We start from the raw sequence: 23,187 nt of genomic DNA on the forward strand, positions 1-23,187 counted from the left end.
AAGAGTGGTCATTTCTGTTTTAGATTTAATAAAACACTGTGATAAGAGGCTGACTGTCAGACTTCCATTAATCCAGAGACAATGAAACTGAAAAGGAATGGCTTTTATTTTTCAGCTCCTGGCTTCTCACTGACGTCTCCCTCAGAGTTTAAAAATCTCTTCCAGGAATCCATTTGGGAATGCCATAGAGGAGCCTGAATTTGGGGAAGAATCCTCATTCATACGAGTCAGTGAAAGGAGCGGGTGAATCGGGGGCATTTCCTGCCACTGGGCAGGACACTGGGCAAGGGCAGGCTCTGGAGGAATTCACTGGAACTGCTGAGGAAGGAGAATCTTGGAAGGCTCGAGAAGCCAGACAGTTGAGAATTGCTAATAAAAAACACAGCGACATGCTGTAACCCCATACCATTTGCTGAACGATGAGGAACATTTAATCTGGGGAGCCGAGGAAGCCAGTTGGGACAGGGGTATAATCCTTCTAAAATATAAAGGTCACAGGAAAATAAATCAACCTTGCCATTTTTTTTTTTTAAACCTGTTACCTAATACAGGAGCAGGAACATAACAATTTAAAAACTCCCATTTATCAGAAGACAGTCCTTGGTAGGCTGTGGTACCCATGACGGACTGTATCAGTGCCACAGGCGGTGGAGAAGAAATCCGGGTCCTCCTGCCCCACAGTAGGGTCGGCGCCTCACAGATGTGCTTTCCAAGCCCAGGCCCGAATCCTGCTGGACACATTCTTGAGGCAGTTGCTGAGCTCGGAAAGTGAGGCTGCCAAGCAGCTGTCGACACTGCCGAGCGTTCCCAGTGGTCCCCCCAACCCCAACCCCCCCAGCACAGCTCACCTCCCTCCCCTTCCCCACCTCTGTGGGATTCGCAGGTTGACCGGAAACTGCAGGGGTGCGGTCTGTCCCGGGCCAGGGCCCTCCAGGTGCGGTTCGGGTCCAGGACGTCTGTGCTACCTGAAAACTCATTAGCGATGTACCACTCTGGGCTCTAGGCCACCACCTGCCCCAGATTTCTCCATCTTGGGACTGGTTCACTCTCTCTCGCTGGCCACAGAGCCCACATTCGTTATAAGCGATTTTCCCATCCTCCCCCACAAACTTATCCATTGCATCAAATAAGTTTTCGCATAAATCTGGATTTTTGTTCTGGACTCTGGTGTGCTGTTGATCTGTCTTTCCATTGCTGTCTTAATTGTAGCAGTATATGGAATTACATGGAAAAACTGATTACAAACGTAATGTGTATATCTATATTATATCTGACTACAAAGTTATAATGTATATATCTATATTATATCTGACTACATATTGATATAACATAGATATATAGTAAATAGTATAAATATAACCACTAATATACTGACTGGCACGGTATATCTGTTACTTTATTATAGATTTTATTTATTTATTTGACAGAGCGATTTAGAGAGAGCACAAGCGGGCAGAGTGGCAGGCAGAGGAGGCAGAGAGAGAAGCAGGCTCCCCGCTGAGCGAGGAGCCCAATGCAGGACTCGATCCCAGGTCTCTGGGATCATGACCTGAGCTAAAAGCAGCCGCTTAACTGACTGAGCCACACAGGTGCCCCTATTATAAGTTTTAATACATCTAAAGACAAACCCCATTTCGTTCTCTTTTTTATAAGTTCTACTTTAAAGGCTAATTGTTAAAGTCAACCATTTGAACTTCAAAAGATTTTCCTGTTTCCTAAAGAAAAATGAGCAGTTTCTGACCTCCTTCTCATTCCTCTATTTGGTGTTACCTTTCTAAGCTTTTTGATTTCGTTATTCAAACAGTACACACGTACTGCTTTTAAAGATGAGCTCTATTTTTTCTGTGACTTGCATTTTTAACTTAACAGAGTTCCGCAGACCTAGTACATACGTGTTTATTTCACTGGACTCCTCAAGATCTTCCTTCAATGGTGGGTTCCTTCCAGATTTTTCCTGTCAAACCATGCTGCTGTTGACTCGCATGTATCTGCATACATATCTTTGGGTATTGCTGTCTTTAGTTCCGTAAAAGCATTGTTCTAGGTGGAATTTCTGAATCATAAAGGTATGGACATTGTAAATTTCAATAAATTTGCCAGGTTATTTTCTGAAAAGTTGTAGTGATTTACAATCCCCACCCCCCACAGTGGGGAAGAGAACAGTATTTTCACTCCCCACTCCCCCTAATCTAAAGCAGTGATTTCTAAGTTATGGGAATCATTTCTAAGTTATCAATGTCTAAATTCTGCACATTAGAATCTCTCAGGGAACTGACAAAAATGTAAAATCCCATGCCTCACCTTAAGCTAATTAAATCACGAGCCCTGAGGATCAATATTCGTCGGTAGCTCTCTGGTGAGTGCCATGCCCCAGACAAGTTTGGAAGAGCTAGACCAAATGTTACCACTTTTCTAAAATATTGCCCAATGGAGGGCAACAGTAGCTCATTGTTTTTAAAATTTGCATTTCTGTGACCTGTTTATATGATGATTCTGTTTTTGTTACCTCTGTCTTTTATTCATATGTCTTCCATAACCTCTACTTTTCTCTTGTTTTTCTTTCACTTTTTTACCATTTCCGAGGAATGCTTTATATATTAGAGAAATAAATAACCCTGTATATCATTTGTCTTGACGTTATACAGTCCTTTAGTTACACAGAACATTTTAATTTTTATGTCCTCATATCTGACAGGTTCTTTCTCCTTTAAAGATTCTGGATAGTCTATAGTAAGGAGGTCTTTTCCTCTCCAAAATTATGAAAATGGTTGCTTGCATTTTCTTCCAGTAGGTTTCTAATCTATCTGGAGTCATTTTGTAGTTTTAACGTGAAGTAGGAAGCTACTTGTCAACTTCCAGACAATTGCCCCAATGCCAGTAGGGAACAAGACAATGATACTTCCTTTTATCACTAGCTTTAGCAGCCAAAAGCCAGCATGGGGCTTGTTGAATAAATTTGACTGCATACCTAATATTTACTATAATGCAACTATTTTTTAAAATGAGATTAATCTATATTTATTGAGGAAGATGTTAAATTTTTTAAAAAAGCTATGGAATAGTGTCTAAATACTTTCCCATTTTTGTAGGAAGAAAACCCATGTTAATTGCCTAAGGCAAGGAAAATTTTAGAAGGATATATATGAAATTCAAGGCTTCACATTGTGAATAGAATCATCAGGGGGAGAAACTATTTGAAGTATATTATTTAAATTGTGACAAGGAGCATGATTTGTTTTTGAGATCCTAATTGCTGTAATACTGATAATTTTAAAATCAGCCAAAAGGGTACTTCTGTTGTTGCCTGAGAGACATTTGATTTGCTTTTTAATTAAAAAAACAATTTGGATATGCTCAGCATAAATGTTTGGAGGTCGCTTATTAAAAGTACCATCTTCATGGCTGACTTCGCACTGGATGGTGAACTTAGTGTGGCTTCCAGTTCCAGGGTGGAAGGGCCACAGTGGGCGAGCCCCCAATTTCGGACGAGGAGACTCCCTGACGGAGGGTATCCAGTGAACCCCAGAGAGAGGTCCTCCCAGTGAGATTCCTTTGCTCAAGTAACACCTTGGCTTTCTAAACTACTCTCTGCTCCAGAAGTTTCCACCTGCGGGTGAGATCAGTCCATCAGGGACAGCATGGCCACCGGAAGTGCTGGGGGCAGGGGGGCACCGGAAGTGGCGGGGGCGGGGGAACCCGGAAGTGGTGGGGGTGGGGCACCGGAAGTGGTGGGGGTAGGGCGCCGGAAGTGGTGGGGGTGGGGCACCGGAAGTGGTGGGGGTGGGGGCACCAGCAGTCCCTCAGAAAGCCCGGGCGGCTTCTAATATGCCTTTCCTCCCCGAGACAGGCTTCGAAGATTCACTTGCTTGACTTTTTCCTTAAAATTTGCTCCTAATCAACAACCTGCCTTAACCATTCTGCCTCCTTAAGCCGGGCTTGGCGTGGGGCTCGGCCCCTCCTGTCCTCCACCACCCTCACGGATTCTGCTGATCAGAATGGAAACCTGATAGAGGAAGGAAGGTCCTGGACGTTTATAAAGTCCTCTGTGTCCAAGTCTTATGAAGGAGGCTCCCCTGTAGCAGAGACTCAAGGGCCACAAGCCCAGCCAGCTCAACCCGGTAGCTGGACCACCTCCTAGCTGTGTAGTCTGGGCAAGTTACCTCACCTCTCTGGTCCTCATTAGCCTCCTGAGGAACAAGGCTAGTCCCCACTGCAGGAGGTTCTGTTGAGGCCTGAAGACATCAGTGTGTGTCCTGTATGGTGCGTGACAAGAAGGGACAGATATGCTGGCCATTTGATGATTGTTTCCTCTAACGTCAAACTGATTTCAGAAATAGCTATGGGAAGAGTTTCTAGAGCGCACATTAATTTTCAGACTTTTCTGGGAGGAGAAAAGCTTGCCCACCCAGGAGTTGCCCAGGAGTAACAACACTGGCTGCAGGGCTATTCTCAGCGTGACCCTGGGGCCAGTCAGACTCCCAAGTCCTGGTAGGATTGCTCAGCATGGCATCCCTGCTGGGGTAGCTCAATACTTGATCAGCCCTCCCGTACCTCAATCTGGCTGCCTTTTGCGGTTCCTCCCTCTATGGCTTCCATGGAACATTCTTTCATTTTTTTCCCCCAGTTGTTTTTGTTGGGTTTTGTTTGGGGGACAGGGAGCGGGTAAGGCGAGGGCTGCAATGCTCTTGCTTGGAATGGAAATGACATCTTCGCTCCTGGGTGGTAGGCACAGAAAGTTCTGCAAATCCTTTGGCTGGTCAGCAATCACGTTGTTTGTGTCCTAGCTGGAGCATCTGCCAGGTTCCGGGGTCCTTGGTGTTCCCTCCACTGTGAGTGCTGGCATCAGGAGAGCAAGGGTTCTGGCCCCTGTGCAGAGCTCCTTTCTCAGAGCCGGGGACTTCCCACTGGCAAAGACAGGGCACCCCTGGCTTCCCAGAGCTCTGCAGGAGTGGGAGGTCGGGGACCTAGATGGTGACCCAGATGGTAGTCAGGCAGGTGATGAACCTTGTTTGTTCAGGGTTTTGGATTCTTTTGATTCTGTGAGGTCCTGGTACCCCTTCCCTGGGGTTTCATCGAGCAGTTTCTTCTCCTGGCGGCCTTGTGGTACCCCCAAGGGTGAGCTGCCCTGCCAGCATCAGAGAGTGCAAATCTCCAGTATCAGAGGGGTAGGGGGCTGGAGAACAGGAAGACCCACTTGTCAGGATATTTTAGTGGAAATGGAACACAGGAAATTTGAGAGGGAACCCATTTTATCTTTCTGCCTCTATGCATTCGTAGAGAATAATGAATAATCTCTGTATTGCTTTAAGTTCTCTGATGTTGACTTCCCATTATTATTTTTTTTAAAACATGGTCCAAAGCTTAGCAGTTTTTTCCGTAGTGTGAAGCCTGGAGCTGCCTTGGGTTCTGTTCTCTTGGGATTCAGGTCTTTCTTCTTCCTGGATCCAGGGTCTCATGATCCTAGGCTAGAAGGGCTTGGTACCAACCTTGCCAAGTAATGAAAACAAGACTCTCTATGCAAACCTCCCAGCTTTTTTTTTTTTCCCCCATAAATCCACTAAAGCTTTTCTTTTTACACATTTTATTTTTTGCATTCAAGAATGGATTCGATTATAAGGATTGTTTTGTGTGTTTGTTTTGTTTAAGTAGGCTCCATGCCTAGCACGGAGCCCATCGTGGGGCTTTGAACTCATGACCCAGAGATCAAGACCTGAGCTGAGATCAGGAGGTGGACGCTGAACTGACTGAGCCACCTGGGTGCCCCTATGGTAAGGACTGCTAAGAGCCATTTTTCAGCATTTAATAATACATTCAAAAATAAGTGAATGGATGATTTGCTCTGGTTTATAATCCATCTCCCATGAAGCAGGGGGCAGTTCCGGCATCGCACATTCAGCCCTTTCCTTCATATTGAAGGACAAGCTTCCCTGGTACGGTTGAACCCCAGAAAGCCAGCTGCACCTGGTGTCCTTGAGGCACTAGGATGACACACAAGGCAGCTGCCGCTGGCAGTGACAGGATTCCCTCCTGTGACCACAACCTCTTGTTGTTCCTGCCCCATCCCCAGCCTGGGTTTAGGCATCCTCGGGATTCCCACGTGTTTTTTCTGGTTGTAAATGTGGAAATACTCAAGAACCTTCATGGCTGAAACTCTGTTGAGCCTGGGATGAACTCAAGCATTCAGTCATCCCATAAAAAATATTTATCAGCTCACAAACCTTTCATTGGCTTTTCTCACAGTTTTTGATGTCTTGATAAAAAGGCATCTGCTGACAGGTCGAGTGCTGCGGAAAGGCCTAGCAGGGCACGGAGTCCAGAAAGTCATGCAGAGTGCTATCTTGCGGCCTTCTGAGTGACTGGCTCATGGCCAAGAGTCCAGAACCGGCCACTTTGGACTCTTTTCCTCTGCTCCGTAGTTGTCTGGCCACTGAAGCTTCCCACCCCGTTTCAAAATCACTTTAGAAAATGTTTTCCCAAAGGCTTCCTTGCTTCAGGTTTGTTTTTTTTTTTTCCTTGTCTTTCATCTAATTGGGATGAGAGCCACTGTTTTGTCCCTTCTACCCAGACACTAAGTGCCTTGGCTGAAGGCCATGGTCCTTTTCCTGGGCCATGAGCTAGGTGCTGGTCTTGTGACAAAGAAAGGGAGTGAGCCTCACCTAGGTACGGTCCCCTCTAAAAGCCCCACTTCTGGTGGGGTGCCGCTGCCTCAGACCTCAAGGTCTCGGGTCATCAGCTAGAAATAGTTCTCCCCCTGGTGCCAAGGTGCAGAGGAAAATCACTCCTCCCCCGCCATTCCTGGCAGAAACCAGGGGCAGGACGGTGTGCCTGGTACAACCTCAGAAACCAAAAATCTCTGGCACTAAGTGTCAGGGACGGTAGCAAAAGAAGTGCTTCGCAGGCTCTGCTGTCCAAGGGCCACCCATCGGAAAGGGAGGGGGACACATTTTTTTCAGAACTTGAGGGACATAGCATTAAGCTTCCTGTCCAAAATGCCCTAAGACTCATGTTTTGCCTTAAAAGTTCATGTGAATTTTTCTACTCATAAAATGTCAACTTGGTTAAATAAAAAATTAGCACATTCTCTGATCTTGATTAAAATTTCACATGTATTGGGGCGCCTGAGTGGCTCAGTGGGTTAAGCCTTTTTCTCTTGGTTTCGGTTCAGATCATGATCTAGGGGTCATGAGATGGAGCATTGGGCTCCGTGCTCAGTGGTGACAGTGTTTGGGACCCTCTCCCCCCCTACCCCTGTCCCTCCCCGTGCCACCGCGTACCTGTGCATGCTCTCTCTCTTTCTAATAAATAAATAAATCTTTAAAATTTTTTTCACAGATGTTATATGGCTTTAACTTCCAAGAACCTCAAACCCAGTTTCTGAAATGGGAGTCATGTTTACAGTCCGGAGAAGTGATCAGATGTCTGCCATTCCTGAGATTTCTGATACTGTGGAAACCTTACTTAACTGCGTTCTCAGTTTCCTCCCTGGTAAGTAAGGACAGTAACATATCTACCCTCATATCATAACTAGATAAAGATTACCTAGAAAAATTTGTATAGAGCTAGTATGTTGTATTGTGAAGCACCCAGTAAATGGGACTTTTCTGTGTGAGAATGTGCATGTGCTGCAACGCCGGTGGAAAGGAAAATCAAACATCATTCCTTATGTGCAACACATTTTGGCTTAGGGGTTATCTCATCCACACAGAGGAAACTCCGGCTAAAGGGAAGTCACATCACCTGTACTTTCAACCAGGTGTCCCAGATCGTCTGCAGGCAGTTCCGGTAGAAAGAGTATCTCTGTCTTGAGTGACCATCGCTTGCCTGGACTTAGCACTACTTATTTGGTGGTAGCCCTAAATCTTGCAATTTTAAGCAACCATGAATGTGAACAGAAAACGAGCTTTTTAATGCACATAGCCCGTGGTGTAAATAATACAAATTGTGAACATTTGCTCCCCTGAGGTATATATTCTGTATTTGGGGAGAAACAAATCTAAATATGGCAAGTCTTAATTTAAAGGTCCGTTAAAGGCTTAAGAATGTGTCATATTGGAGACTGTGATCTGGAGCCAGTTCGTGCGTAGAATCTATCTTTAGTCCCCATTCCAGCCTTGACACACAGATCGCAAACCATTCTCCTCAAAGCTGGAGAGCCCTGGAAATAACACACGGCACATGAAGACAACCGCATTCCTTGGTATTCAGAGAAGGATAGTAAGGGACAAAGAGACTGTGGAGACACATACAGAATGAAAGCACCTCATGCAATCCTCAAAACCACCCTGTGAATTAGGTGTTACTGTCACCATTTTGTTGACAAGGAAGGGGAGGCTCTGAAAAATTCATTGCCAGCGGTCATAAGCCTTGTATGTGGTAGAACCAGGAAATGAGGCCAGGTCTGCCAGCCTCCAATGTCTGCACACTTCCTCCTGTCCCCCCCGCCGCGGCCAGGGGGCGGGGCGGGGGGAGGAGCCTGGCATCAGAATGATCTTCGGGATTCCTCGCATTCCACCACCTTGGTTTGAGGCAATCAGTGGTAAACCATTAGCATGAAGGGAGTTTACAGAAACCGAGCCGGTTGACATTTGTTTAATTTTTTATTTGAACATCAAATAGATTGAGAAAATTGTTTACAAGTGCTTGAGCATCCCGCTGGACTCCTTACTTTTTAAAGGTGCGAAAGAGGTTTACAGGTGTGTTTCATTAAACAAAGCAAAGCTGCAACAAAACAGAATCACATCAGTAATAGTATGCATCTGCGAAAAGGCATATTAAACCATCAGACACAATTTGGCATATAAGCCTTTTCCCATAAAACAAGAGCTTTACATTGAAGAGTATGTTGTGCACAAAAAGCATTGTTTATAAGCTGTGAGAGAACATAAACTGGCATAATTTCACTTATTAATTCAAGTCTCTATGACCAATGACCTCTCTGTGAATGCAAAGGGGTCCACATCTCAGGCACCTGCTCATGGGGCTGTATGTTGTTTCCAGGGTACACAGCTCTATACAAACACACTGAAGATGGGTTTGGAATATGGCAGCATTTACATATTTTAAAAGTTCAGGCACATTTGGATGCAAAAAAAAAAGAAGAAGAAGAAGAAGAGAAATTGTCCTTGAACCTCTGAAAGACAGTGCAAAATTGAAGTGCCAAAGTAGAGCCAGCGGTTACTTAGAAAACAATGACAAACGACGAAGAAAGAGGCCACACTCACTTTAACCCAAATGAGAAGGAGATGCAGCCAGAAACAGAGGAATCACACTAGTGAAAAGATGAATATTTGGGACCACAGTTGAATTTCTTTGCTCCAGCTGCGAGTAAGTTTTCAGGGAGTTCACCTAGGAAGTGTGCGGTGTAATCTGGATTGTCCTCCCAAGCCTTGCACCGAAGGGAAGCAGGATTGCCTCACAAACTATTCTACGATTCTAACTGCCTTCCGAGTAACTCGTTTCCCAAAGCGGATTTGCCTGTGAACATTAGCTACTACTACGGTCCTAGTGATCATTCCCAGCATCCACAGTCCATCTCAGAGTGGGAAAATATGAATAGGAAGGGATATGCATTGGTTTCGTGTAGGGGTACTCTAAACCAACAGCCTAAATCAGTGGCCATTTCAGTGTATAAGATTTTAATGTAAGAACACCTTCATGTGATCGAGAGTAAATGATCAAGAAGTCCGTTATTTGATCAGCCCACAAAAAGGCATGGGATACGGCATGGTTAGATAGCCTTGCAAGGTTCAGAGGAAACTCTAACCAATGACTCTACTTCCTTTGGGGCTGGATTTTGCAACCTCTGTAGAGTCTTCTCTTTGGATGAACTAGCTTCTCTGATGGTTGCACATCAGCCTTCCAGAATCATCACTGCAAGCCCAGAGCTAAGCAAGGGCTAAAAGAAACTCAGATCGCTAGCTATTCCTTAGACTGTCCAGTGGATGATGCCTGGTCTTCCATAGAACTCCAGATGCCATTTTAGAAATGGCTACCATCCGTAGTTCACAGGGCACAAGAGGGGTACAGAAGCCTGGTGCATACCCCAAATACCAGTATCCATGCGCCTCAAAATACTTGCAAAGCTCTTATTACTGTATTTCCCACTCTCGAAATTCCTGAACCTACTTCCCCACCCTACCCTAACGCCCAGGTTGATTATATCTTTCAAAACTTAAATTGCCTCAGCATGGCGGGGCTGGGGGTGGGGGGGAGAGAAGCACGTTCCCTACCCCCAACAGCAGTATCAGCTGCAAAGTGTCAGCTGTCCAATAGTGGCGCTTCAAAGAAGAATGAAAAGAGATTTCTAAAACTATTTGAATTTTCCTGGGCTAACATTCCAACCATCTGGTGTTCTCTGCCCATCTCAAAGGTAGTAGTATCTTTAACATGAATACAAACACATTAGATGAATAATGTAAAACCCTCCACTTTATTATTGTTTGGATTTAGCTGGTATTACATCATCTATAGTACTAGAATTTTTTTGTCTGTTTTTCTTTTTTTAAAAGAAAATCTAAGTATAAACATTAAAAAGAACCCACTGACCCCATTAGGTACTGTCCAAAAATATTACTACTGATATTTTGGTAAAGCAAAATTAGCTGCCCTGAATAATTTTCCTTTGCAGGCATAATCTCTGCTACATAAGATTGTCTATCATTCGATATCCAACAATAGGCATCTGGATTAGTGCTATTTTGTCTACTGTGGATATAAAAGTTGATATGAAATGTGATCTTCATTTAAATGAATAATCACCAGGCCCTAGGTATCAATGACTCCATACATGACAAGGTAGCTATACAAAAAAAACTAAATGTTTTTCGTTGGTTTTGCATGTTTAACCCAGTCAAATTAAATCCAGAACGGAATTACTACATTCAATTGTCTGATAAAGCATTGCAATTTCAAAAAAAATATATATTATACTATATAAGGTGCTTCTTAAACAAAACAACAACAAAAGAATTATGTTCTAAACACGTTCTTAACTGCAGATACACAAAATTGCTCCTAAATTCAGATGCACATATATGAAAAAAAACTTTTTTTATTTTTTGGCCCTCCCAGGTTCCCAGTCCTTTGGTGCTCACTTACTAAGTAATCAAAAATGAGTGAAATCTACTTTTTGAAATAGGCATCCCAAGAGAAGTCCTAGAAGCTTGACTGGGTCGTTGGCTAACACATCACTTCTCAGTGGGGTTTGAATTATAGACAATGAGGTCACCGGAGGAAACCAAACTTACTTTTTGGCTGAGAAGAAGAGATACACCCTAGTTGCTCTGGGGAAGCAAAGGCCTAGGGTAGGCTGCCCTGTGGCTGGACTGAACCTTTCTCGTTTAGCCTGAAGGTCAAAGGATTCCTACAGCTCCCCATTCTAGTCTTGCTTTCTTGGCTTATGAAGTTTAATGAAATGAGCTTCAGGGGAGTTTTTTTCCCCAAGGCCAAACCCTGGTTTCTGGATGAGCTCTAAACGACCAAGAACGAGTAGAGTCTGACCAGGTCCCAGGCAGCCTGAGGAGTGAGCCTCCATTCCGCGCTTTCTAGCCCCAGTCAGCCGTGTGCTGGGCCAACCAACAGGAAGAACACAGCTGTTTACTGCTGTTCCTTCCAGTCAGGGTGGTGAGAAGAGAAGGGCCACCCATGGATCCCAGGGCAGCCCCACTGGGCCCACAGGGCCTGCCAGGGGCACTCCTGGGTAGAGCTACAGCCCGAGGCAGGGTCACCGTGAACCTTCAGTTTTCTCCGGTTGCTGCCCTATTCTCCTCCTGTTCTCTAATATTTACAATGATCATGCACATTCACTGTTGCTCCAAGTGTCCCAGCGCTAAGAGTGTCACCAGGGTGCCCACTGATTTAAACTGCCCTTGGTCATACGCTGGGCACTACTACCTGTGATGAATTTACTCTGTGCTAAGTTACACACCAGGAAGATCTGAGCAGAGCGCCCTCTGCTGGTGAGTGTGAGACCACAGGAGAACAGGGCCTGAAGCTGATGGGTGGCAAGTCCTGGCGGAAGAAGGCTTTCTTTCATAAATTGAAAGCAAAAAACAAACCCCAATAATTTATCCCTTAGAAGGAAACTGGTCTATGTGGAGGTGAATTAACTGCGATCAACTTGGTGTTTTCCATAGGTCCATGGGAAGCAAGAGTTAACTGGAATCCAGGCCCCGCATGTAGTGTTCTCAAAAAACCAGTGTAAGAACCTGCAGCAGCTCAAGGCGCAGCGTATCAAACCGACAGAGTTTTGACAATTAGGGGGCCTTCCTCCTCTGTGGGCATCTTGTATTCCTATAGGGCAAATGAGTAGACAATCACTGAATATTCGGCTCCAGCCATGCAACAGAGCCAAAGCTTTAAGGTATTACTTTAATAAAATGATACGTTGCTATAGGAATACAGGACAATGCCATAATGAACCCTTGACCTCACTCTCTCCAAGTCAGCAAGGAAAGGAGCCACTTTCAAGTCTCTCCTGTGGCTTTTTCTTAGATCCACTAAGAAGCACTTCACAGAGATGAAACGTCCACTCTCCAGGTCTGGGTCTCAACAAGTAGCTTAAATGCACAGTCACCCAGTCCCAGCGCCTTGACTGAGTTTGGTCATGGAAAGCTACAGAATCCTCATGCTTAGTAATGTAGCAAAGAGAGAAGAGAGAGAGAGAGAGAGAGTCCAAGAATTTAGCCCTGGAATCCCTTTGGCTGTCCCCCAAAGAAGGCGTGCCACTAAGCACTGAGCAAGCAAACAAATGGCCACTCATATATCAGAAAGCCACGGTGGCGGGTGCGAGCTGGAGTGAGTGCGGGCGCGGGACTCTGCGATCGCCAAGTACGACGTGGGTAAAAGGCCGCGGGGATTCTCAGGACCTCGGGGTGGCCCCGGAGCTCTCAGACCGTGGAGGGGAAGCTCCCCGCCTCCTCGGTGATGTAATAGGCTTGCAGGGAATGTGACGAAGTGGCGCCCGTGGTGGCCAGCTGGCTCTGGCTCATCTCCTCCATGGGCGCGCTCCCGCCCCCACGGCCGGCGGGGGCGTGCAGGCGGTGCGCGTCCAGCATCTCCAGCAGCAGGTCGTAGAGAGGCACCACGTTCTTGCACTTCATGCTGTAGAGGTGCTCCATGCCTTTGTTGCTGCGGGGGCGGGAGACACGGGGAGGACCACGTTAGCGCGACCCGAGCTCTAGGTCCCGCCGCGACGCCCACCAAGGGCGAGGGAGGCAAACTCCAAAGACACCTGCCCACCTTTCTCGCCCTTTAAAGAGCCGTTTCAGGATCTGCCGTGCAGGTGGCTGCCTTCCCCTGACTCAACTGAGGTTCTCTTCCCCTCTAGTAGCAACCCATCTCAAAAGAGAAGAGGGACCAGACAGCCATGGAGGTGGGAATTTTTTAAAATGCAAAAAACAGGAGTAGCCTGGGTGGCTCAGTCGGTTTAGGGGCTGCCATCGGCTCAGGTCTTGGCCCCAGGGTCCTGGGATCGAGCCCCACGTCGGGCTCCCTGCGGGGGGGGGCGGGGGGGCTGCTTCTCCTTCTCCCTCTGCCTGCTGCTCTCACTGTTTGTACTATCTCTGTATCATATAAATAAAACCTTAAAAATAAATAAATAAATGCAGAAAACAGTTCAAGGACTTCCTTGTTTCAGACGTTCTAGGTGTTTGCTCATTAATCAGAATAAAATCTAAATTTCCTTCATGCACCGCAAGGTCTAAGTGATGGAGCTTCTGCCGAACTCTCAGAGCTCCCCCTGCCCTTCTCCCCTGGCTTATGCTTTTTAGCCCAGCCGGCTTTTGTGCTAGAAAGAAAAACGTAACTGAGCTTTTAAAGAAGGAGCTGGAAGAAACTGAGTTCTTCAGTTCCAGACACGGGTGTCTGCACTCGCCGCCCCCTCTGCCTGGGGCCTCCTTCCCCAAACCTTCAAATGCTGCCTCCTCTGAAAGATCTTTTGCTGTCACAGTCGTAGTGACTTCAAGGCCCTGTCTATGGCTTTGGCTGTCCTCTAACATTTACTCTGTCTTCCTCCCAGGGCCAGGACAACCTGAAATTCCTCTCCGGACACACGCAGGCTTATTCTTGCCGCACTCGCATACACCAGTACAGTCAGGGCAAGCTCCCTGCGGGGCAGCGATGTGCCTACCCTGTGGGCCTACAGCAGTGCCAAGAATGTGCTAGATACTCAGACAACAGGGACAAATGGACACAGGGAAATGTGGGTAAATGGCATTTCTTCTTTTAACCTCTGTCCTCCCCATCTTCCCCAAGCCACAGCTCTCCTCTTTCCCCACCCGCCACCCATGGAAAAGACATAGAGCAGCTCTTATCGATCTTGAGATATTTTAGAAAGAATTATGTATCATGAGGAAACGGGACCAAAAGAGTGCCCTGGAAAATAGTTGCCTATTTTGGTAGGGGAAGAGTCAGCACAAGCTGGAAACAGGCCATGAAAATCCAACATCAGACTGTTCAGGTCTTACAACACTACAACCTAATTACATATCTAAGTGGAGTTTGTTTGTTTGTTTTTCACTTAAAATGCTGTTAATGTGAAGTGCCCGCTGGATCTCACACTGTCTTGCTTGTGCAACCTAATGAATACCATTCATAGTCACAAAAAATCTGGTGTTCTGAGTAACAACATATGGCTTGGGCCAAACTTAATAAAACAGAGTCCTGTGATTTAGGCTGGATGTAACAAGGCACCAAAACATTATCGTCTGTGTGTGTGTGTGTGTGTGTGTGTGTGTACACGCATGCACCCCAGTGAGAGAGAAAGAATATGCTCACAGCTTTCACTAGAAGAGCAGCTTCTCTTCAGCTTTTCACACAATTCAAGCAAACTCTAGAGAGTTCTCGCACTGCTGCTGCCCTGTGTCATACGTTACCAATAAAACGACCAGAGCCCTATAAATTTAGTGAAGATATACTGGGGTTTTAACTAATTAGGTTTGCTACTGCTGAAAAGCAGTGGACAGATTTGAAAATTCAGCAATTCCTACCAGCAAATAAAAACCTTCATCTGCAATATGGTTTCTACGATGTCTTGGACCTTCCTAGCCCCGAGTAAAAGCGAATACATTTCTTCAAGGGGAAATCTAGGAGAGGACTGTTATTCTGACACACCCCCTGCTCCCCTCTTTGTAATATTCATAAAAACAACAGAGGGGAAAGGACTGGAAATGTGTACTCTAAATGCAGTCCCCCGCTCTACCTGGCCAAGGTGAGTCCTCTGTTTATGACACCAGATGCACAGGAAGTCCCTGAGAAACAGAGACTTCAATCACTCTCTCTCTCGAACTTTGGCAAGTGGAAGTCATCAAACGGGAATTTTGAATTCACAGCGTAGGAAAAATAATTGAGTCATTCTCATTCACCCATTTACTCACAGATTCATGCACTCAGCAATAATGTTGAGCCTACACAATACATAAAATGGGACTGTGAGGGATACAAAGAAAAATAAGATACATTTTTTTTTTTCCAGAAGCTGCCAGTTTTCAGGGTTCTCTCCAGGGAGGGGGACTCTTGGGACTTTGATAGGACAAGCTTCTTGCCACTTGATGCATCATCTCAAGGTTTGAAAGCCCCTTAAAATGTAAGCCAACCCTCCGGACACCTTGGCTCTTCCCTCACAGCCACTAAGAAAAGAAATTTCATTTCCGTTTCTAGGGTCTGGGTGTAAGCCACACAAACTTCATCCCGCATGGGTACCTGATTCCTAGTCTCATCACGTCTCCTCATTTTTATGGCCTTTCTGGAGTAAAGAATTTTTTCTTTTTTCTTTTTTTCTCTACTTTCTTTATCTCTGCCCCACAGGCTGAGTTCTGTTCCTGGGAATAGTATCCACTAAGCTCCTGGCCAGCCACTCTACAGGACTATTTGAAATGGAAATAAGACCGCTTTCTCCTTTTGGCACAGAAAGGCTCCATTTCCTTTGCTAATATTCTTCCTTAACTCCTATGCAAAATATCCATGGAGTGGTTCCTATGTGCCAAGCACCAAGCTAGGTGGTATTGGGTGCACAGATGATCCAAGATGGGCTGCAGTAACTGCCTTACAGAGTTTCTAGTCTAACCGGGGCAGAGAGCAAAATAAAATGGGCAGCAGCAATCGGGAAGAAGAAGGTGCAAATTCCAACTGGGTGAGGGCTCCGGAGACCCTCCCTGGAAAGAGCACCCAAGCCATGATGGATTAGCTTACATTCACAAAAACCCATTCCGCGTGCCACATGCCCATGATCTTGACTTTAAGCGTCATTGTGTGACTTGCTGGCCGTGGAGCACTAATCGATGTGACTCAACTAAAAGACGATGAACTTGCCCTCACGGGCTTGCTCTCTTGGACCTCTGCCATCACTATGAGAAGAGTATGTCCCAGCTAACCCGCAGGAACAAGGAAGCTAAAAGACCCCCGGAGGCAGAGTCGCCTTGCCAACCTGGAGTCTCCCAGCTGTGCCCGGCCTCCGTCAGCTGCCGCACAGATGTGGGAGTGGACCCAGCGGGGGTGGACAGAGCTGCCAGCCAACCTGCAGCCCGCCCATGAGTCAGAGAACAGTCATTTACGGCCAGGGCTCAGACTCTCAGGAAGCCCTCGGAAGTTAAGTAGGGTTAGAGCACAAGTTATATGAGCAAAATAAAGAGACTAATGCAATGGGGAGCTACTTCGGGGTTTTAAAGAAAGGAATGACGTGAGCCGATGTGGTATTAGCTGGCCACTCTGGCTCTGATGTGGAGAATGGGTTCGGGGGGTCAAGATGGAAGGCAGGGAGGTGCATCGGGCGGCCACCGGAGAAATCCAGAAGGAACGCTGGCGGGGATGTGGGCAGCAGCAGGGAGGGGTGGCCAGAAGGGGTCTGAGAGGAATGGAGGAATCACTGTTGACTCTCTGAGGCACAAGGCTTAGGGACGGAGAGTCTCTCAGAATTTCTAAGTGTGCGTTGGGGGAATACGATGCAGGAACCATAAGGGAGGCGCCCAGGGCCTCCGGAGGACAGGTGTGCTCACAGACTGGCCTTGATTGGTGGGACAAAGTGAATGACCAAAAACACTGCGGTGCTCCCGCAACCCACACATTGCCCACCCCTCCCCCCACGGGGCCTTGGGCAGGCTTCCAACTGAGCACAAATGTCACCTCCTCTAGGAAAGCTCTCCGTCTGCCCCATGCCCTAGCCAGACGGCCTCCTCTGCCCTCACCTTCACGCCCCTCACGTGCCGGGAACTGTGCCAAGAGGGCTATCTGCCTTCAGGCACCGGCACTCTCCGGCCCAGCGGTAACATGTTTGAGGGCTCCTGTCCTGGTGCTCCTGTGGGGAACCCAAGGACGCCTCACCTCATGTGCCTGATGTGGGAGAGGATGAGGAGGAGCTGGGCCAGACGCCGGTGCTGCTGCTGCAGAGTGAGGCCCGCTTTGGCCATCAGATGGATCAAGGTGTCTGTGATCTTGTCCAAGACACGGTGGATATGGTCCTTCTCCTCCAGAGACTTCAGGGTGCTGGACAGGAATGTGTACACTCCTGCATGTGCAGAGAGAGAGAGAGACAGAGAAAGAGGATGAGGTCTAGGAGACTGGCGGTGTGCGTGCGACCGATGCCCAGCCAGCACCTTCCCCTTCCCCTGCCCCACAACCCTGCACAGCAGTGGGGAAGTTTGATCTAAGCAACCCTACAAAATTCCTAGTCAATATACATGTCTGAGAGGACCAAGAAACCCGTCCGGCCTCCTGTGTGGAGCTGACTTCCAGGATTTATCATAAAGATACCCAGGAAAGTCACTGTTTCCTTGGGGCCGTCATGGTGTCACCAGCCACCCCCTCTCTGTCGGGCCTGACACCCACACAAACTATCCCATTAATGCCGACCACAGCCCGAGAGAGGCATTATTAGTCCTTTTCTCAGGAAGAAACCAAAGGGCAGAGAGGTCCTCAGGACAAAGCTGAGCTGGGAATGAAGCCCCACACGCTGACTCCACACCTGGTCATTATCAGGGAGACTCCCAGGAGACCCGTGTTACTCTGGTAAGATGCACGGAGAGCGACAAATGATCTGTTCAGTGATTCAGGTCGTTTTTTTCTAGGTAGGATCTAATTTGCTGTTATGTTTCAGGTCAGGCTTAGGGCCTTTTCATCCTCAGCTAAAAGGTTTATGATTTGGGGGGGGCGGTTCTAGAGGACCCTGGGAACTGCTGTTTTTCACTGCCAGGCATGTTTGGGTTTTGTTTGTTTTTCCCCCAGCTCTTGCCTTTCTCCTGGTGACAGACCTGACTTCTTGGGCCACAGTAGACTCAGGACCAAAATTAGACTATCAGGTCACTCGTTCTTTGGGACAGTATTAGCCCTGAGCTAGACAATCAGAGCTTTTTCTGGGATTGTATATGGAAGTTGTGAGACGGAAATTCTTCCCTCTAGGTTGTGAACTTGGAGGGGGAGAATATTCGGCTTTCCTATAGTGCCCCCCTCCCTGCCCTTGGGGAACGCCCATCTGCAGAACTGATTTGAGCCACAGTCAGCAGGGGTGATCGTTACATGGCAGTGGGGAGGGGCCAGGTGGGGAATCCTGGCTCCAGTCACGAAGTCCCACTCTTACATTGTTTTCCTTTGACCTTGGAACTTCCATAGTCTCCTTTCTAACATTCCCCAATTCCCTTTTTACTTAAGATAGTGGGAGTGGGATGTCCGTCCCTTGCGACTGAAAGAGTCTATTAGAGTTGTGAACTCAGCGCAAGGACCAGAGGAAGGTGAATGCAAAAGAGATGGGAACAATTCAGAGCCAGAGGAAGACAGGACGGATCAGTCTTGGGACCACAGGGACGGATTTCCCATCAGGAAAAATCTCCAGAAATAAGGCCCACCTGAATGTACCATGTTACAAGGTGCAGATGATGCTATATTTTTCTCCAGATGATGCATTATGTATTTATGTATATAAACACTTTTTTTGGTCTATAAACTGTATGTTTATATACACTTTATGTTTATATGTAAATATATAAACATATATAAACATATTTATATATGTTTATAACACCTTATGTATATAAACACTTATTTGGGTCTTAACCTCTGTTGGTTAATATTAACCTCTATTAATCTCTATTGGTTAATTGGGCCCACCAGCCTTCTCCTAAAGAGATTTCTTCTCGCCTCTTCCTTCCCGTTCCTCAATGGTAACCTCAAGTGAAGACCCAAATCTATGAATCCCTGACCTTATACTGGTAATATGGTGATGGTGACAAGTTACTGCTCACAGCGCGTCCCGTATTGGATCCTGGGGGAAATACCTCCACCATGGAATCCAAAGTAGACAGAGTTGTAATTGCCCAGAATGGAAAATGGCTGAACTTAAACAAATAAAACATCAACAATAAAACCAGGATGGTTGGGCGCCTGGGTGGCTCAGTGGTTAAGCCGCTGCCTTCGGCTCAGGTCATGATCTCAGGGTCCTGGGATCGAGTCCCACATCGGGCTCTCTGCTCAGCAGGGAGCCTGCTTTCTCCTCTCTCTCTCTCTGCCTGCCTCTCTGCCTACTTGTGATTTCTCTCTGTCAAATAAATAAATAAAATCTTTAAAAAAAAAAAAAAAAAAAAAAAAAAAAAACCAGGATGGTTAAGATCTTGGCTTACATGAAGTTGAATAGAATAGTGTAGCTTTTGGTACCCTGAGGCACTTTGAGCCAAAGCAAATAGACCACAGAACGAGTAAGCAACAGACAGGCAGTGAAATAAGAAAGAAATTGCTGGATTCCTTTACCTATGTTCCCTGTGAACCGTTGACAGAGAAAGAAAGTGTCCATTAGGAAAAATGCACATCCAGGCATCCTGGGGTCTGCCTGGAGGCGATGGAGAGCAGGAAAGGGGTGCACCAGCGGGTTGGAGGTCAAAGGCACCTCGGAGCTCCTCCACCCCCACCTCCCACTTCCCTCTCTGTCATCACACACATCCGAGTGTCATGTCTCCCCACAGCCCTGCATCTGGATGGGTATCCTGGGAACCTGCCCAGGCCACACTGCTGAGTTAAACCAACTCTGGTGATGCATTTTCTACCAGTTTCCTCTTTTGTCACCACGGGGGATGCTGGCCTCATTCACCGAAAATCCCGTTCTGGTTCAAGGGAACCAAAGACACGAGGAACAAGTAGGGTCCAGGTGACACGCAGCCGCACCTGCTCGTCTCCCACGTGTGCATGCCTAGAGGCTTTCACTAAAGACCTACTTGAGCATGCACTACGATACTTAACAGGGATTCCAAGCCTTATTTTAAGTGTTAATGTTTTAAGTGAGGATATTGCCAGTGGAGAAAGAGTTTTCTTAACACTGACTCTTGGGCTGCAGGCCATTCTCAGAATAAGCCTGTTTTTCTACTCCTGTTTTGGCACCAATACAGCTTATCATTTCTTCCTTGTCAACAGTTGCTTCCTTGCTGTGTAAATATACTCTGGAATAAAAATACAGTCCGTTGAAACGCCAGTAATGGACAACAGCAGCCACCATCCTTGTTGGCTTTTCTGGCAAAATGTGGCCCATGTTTGCTACCTGTTGCCCCTAAGGAGACTTTTGTGAAAAACAACAGAAATCCAAAGTCCCAGAATACTTCAGGTGTTCCGGCCAATGAAAAACTGGGTTGCTGGTAATTTCCATATCCCAGGTGGTCTCTGCCACCCTGGACAGCTGCACCACGGTGCCTAGCAGCCCAGCGCCAGTGATCAGACAGTGAGGGCCTTCAGAAATATTCCTGCAACAAGACTGGCTTTGCAACTCCCAGAGCTGCTCCAAATCCCCAAGATGGAAAAAACCAATCTGGATGTCATTATCCAGTCTTAAAATGTTATTAGCAAATCTGAGCTTCTACATACTCTGAATCTTGGCCAACACTGGGAGATGCAGGAAGAGTCTATGGAGAAATCTCGTGGTAGAAAAGAAGGAGGAGAGAAGCCACAAGGACCCCCTCCCCCGTACAGAAGAGACCGCAGCCAATCTCTCTCACTCTCTTGCTCTCACTGACTCTTGATTCCACTCTCTTCCTCCTCTCATTCTGCTTGGATCTCCTTGTTCTTCCTTCTTCCTTCTTTTCTCCCCATCTGCTTCTTTTACTTGTCCAGATAATGGAGTCTTCTGGAAGCTGGAGGAATGCAGGCATGGGCCCTGAGGGTGTATATGCATGTGCTCATGCCCCGAAGGAAGACCTAGCACAACCAACCACGGACCTGCACTGGTGGCACATCTGACTGCTCCGGAGGGAATGAAAAGTTCCAAGGCCCATGGCTCAGCAGTTGTTTCAGGACCAATTCTTCAAAGAAGGACCCGTGTTTTCTCTTCCAAAAGGAAGAAAATGACAGTAGACTCTGAGAGAATCCTTCACTCTATGGCCGTTTAACCAAATTTAAAAAAAAGAGAGAGAGAGAGAGACTCAAAGGGTAAAGGTAGCAAAGAAAACTCCTCAAGTCCACAGAGGTAAGTAGTCTGGGCCAGCAAGCTGCCACTGCACTTGCATCAAAAGGGACTTCTCTTTCTATCCTGTTCACCCAGGGATTAGTCCTTACGTCAGCCTTTAGGCCTTTAACCCTAAAGTAAGCCAAGAGCATGACAGCTCAGAAGTACCTTCAAGACTGGCAGTTGGATGAGCGTCCATTGGCTTTGTGCTTCACCTATGACTGCAGTTGGACTGTGCCCTGTGGGGCATTGGGACAGCTCATGGTGGCTACAGCTACTTAATGGGAGAAACCTGTTGGATGTCCTACAAGGTGTGGGACAGTCCCAAAAGATGAAGGATATTTTCTTGAATGTACTAATGAATTAATCCTATTATAAATAAAAATTCTGTAGCAAAAAGTTTTTGCAAGACTGTACACAAGAAGTCCAGTATGCAGGTGTCTGTATAGCAGGGGAAGCTTAAATGGAATACTTTTTCTCAAAATTATTAAAAAATTTATTCACTTGATGTAGCCAATTGAATGTATTACATAAGCTTTCCAACAATATGGTTAGTTGAAATGATTTCAGTGCAGGTGTACAAGTACTACATAGGAAACATACCTGGTTGCAATTTATAGAACAGATTTCTTCTAAACAGAAACAGAATCAACTATTATAAAACAGTGGACATTAATGAAATATTGTGGTTTTGCACCTATGTGTTTTTAAATAATTTTGTGGCACAGTAAGAAATCTATTTTGTGAAAAGTACATGTTAAAATTATTTTGGGGTTCTTGTCTTCTGTCTTGGACAGACATTGTCTCCAGGGATTTCCCACAGATTTCTTGATCACCACTTACATGTATTGTTGTTTCTTTTTCCAATTAATCATCACTTCTCCATTGCTTATCCAAAGGAAATTGTCTCTAAGGCCTTTTTAAGTTCTTAAAAGTTATGAGCATTTGAGATCAGATATGTTTTTGTATAAGAGTGTATTTCAGATATAAGAACATACAGAGACTGAAAGAGAAGGGATGAAATAAGATATTCTGTGCAACTAGAAATGAAAAGTAGGCATAGCCATATGACAGACATATGATGTAGTACTTATGTCAGAAAATATAGACTTTAAATTAACAACTTTAACCAAAGACAAAGAAGGGTATTACCTAACAATAAAAGGGTTAATCCAACAAGAGAATATAACATTTGTAAATATTTATGCACCCAAAATAGGAGGGCTAGAATATAGAAAGCAGACATTAACAGACCCAAGGGAGCAATGCAATAATAGTAGCGGACTTTTTTTTTTTTTTTTTAAGATTTTATTTATTTACTTGACAGACAGAGATCACAAGTAGACAGAGAGGCAGGCAGAGAGAGAGAGGAGAAAGCAGGCTCCCCGCAGAGCAGAGAGCCCGACGTGGGGCTCGATCCCAGGACCCTGGGATCATGACCTGAGCCGAAGGCAGAGGCCTTAACCCACTGAGCCACCCAAGTGCCCCAATAGTAGCGGACTTTAACAACCCACTTACCTAAACAGATATAGCATCCAGACAGAAAATCAGTAAGGAAAGACCAGCGACCAGCCTTAAGCGACATGTTAGAGCAAAGGATACAGAGCATTCCATCCAAGAGCAGCAGAATACACATTCTTCTCAAGTGCACATGGAACATTCTCCAAAACAGATCACTTTTTAGGCCACAGAAAAAGTCTTGGTAAACTTAAGAAGACTGAAATCATACCAAGCGTCTTTTCTGACCACATTGGTACAAAACTAGAGATGAGTAGAAT

General features: G+C 46.1%; 1 protein-coding gene and 1 long non-coding RNA gene across 19 annotated transcripts in view; one reads left to right on the forward strand and one right to left on the reverse strand.

Moving 5' to 3' along the window:
* The first annotated feature begins 4,720 nt into the window (after window positions 1-4,720).
* LOC309864508 lies at window positions 4,721-12,204 on the forward strand. The gene is made up of 3 exons (XR_014311581.1): window positions 4,721-5,768; window positions 7,333-7,485; window positions 12,135-12,204. It is a non-coding gene; the product is annotated as an uncharacterized lncRNA (long non-coding RNA).
* ESR1 (estrogen receptor 1) overlaps window positions 8,585-23,187 on the reverse strand; it is a 413,977-nt gene continuing 399,374 nt past the window's right edge. For all 18 annotated transcript variants that reach the window (XM_082730084.1, XM_082730096.1, XM_082730087.1 and 15 more), the window contains 2 exons: window positions 17,317-17,500; window positions 8,585-13,128 (listed from right to left, as the gene is read on the reverse strand). In XM_082730084.1, coding sequence (XP_082586210.1) covers window positions 12,888-13,128; window positions 17,317-17,500 — 425 coding nt within the window. In that variant the 3' untranslated portion in view covers window positions 8,585-12,887. The remainder of the gene's footprint in view (window positions 13,129-17,316; window positions 17,501-23,187) is intronic.

Source organism: Mustela nivalis (assembly GCF_964662115.1).
Source record: "Mustela nivalis genome assembly, chromosome: 5".
Taxonomy (NCBI): domain Eukaryota; kingdom Metazoa; phylum Chordata; class Mammalia; order Carnivora; family Mustelidae; genus Mustela; species Mustela nivalis.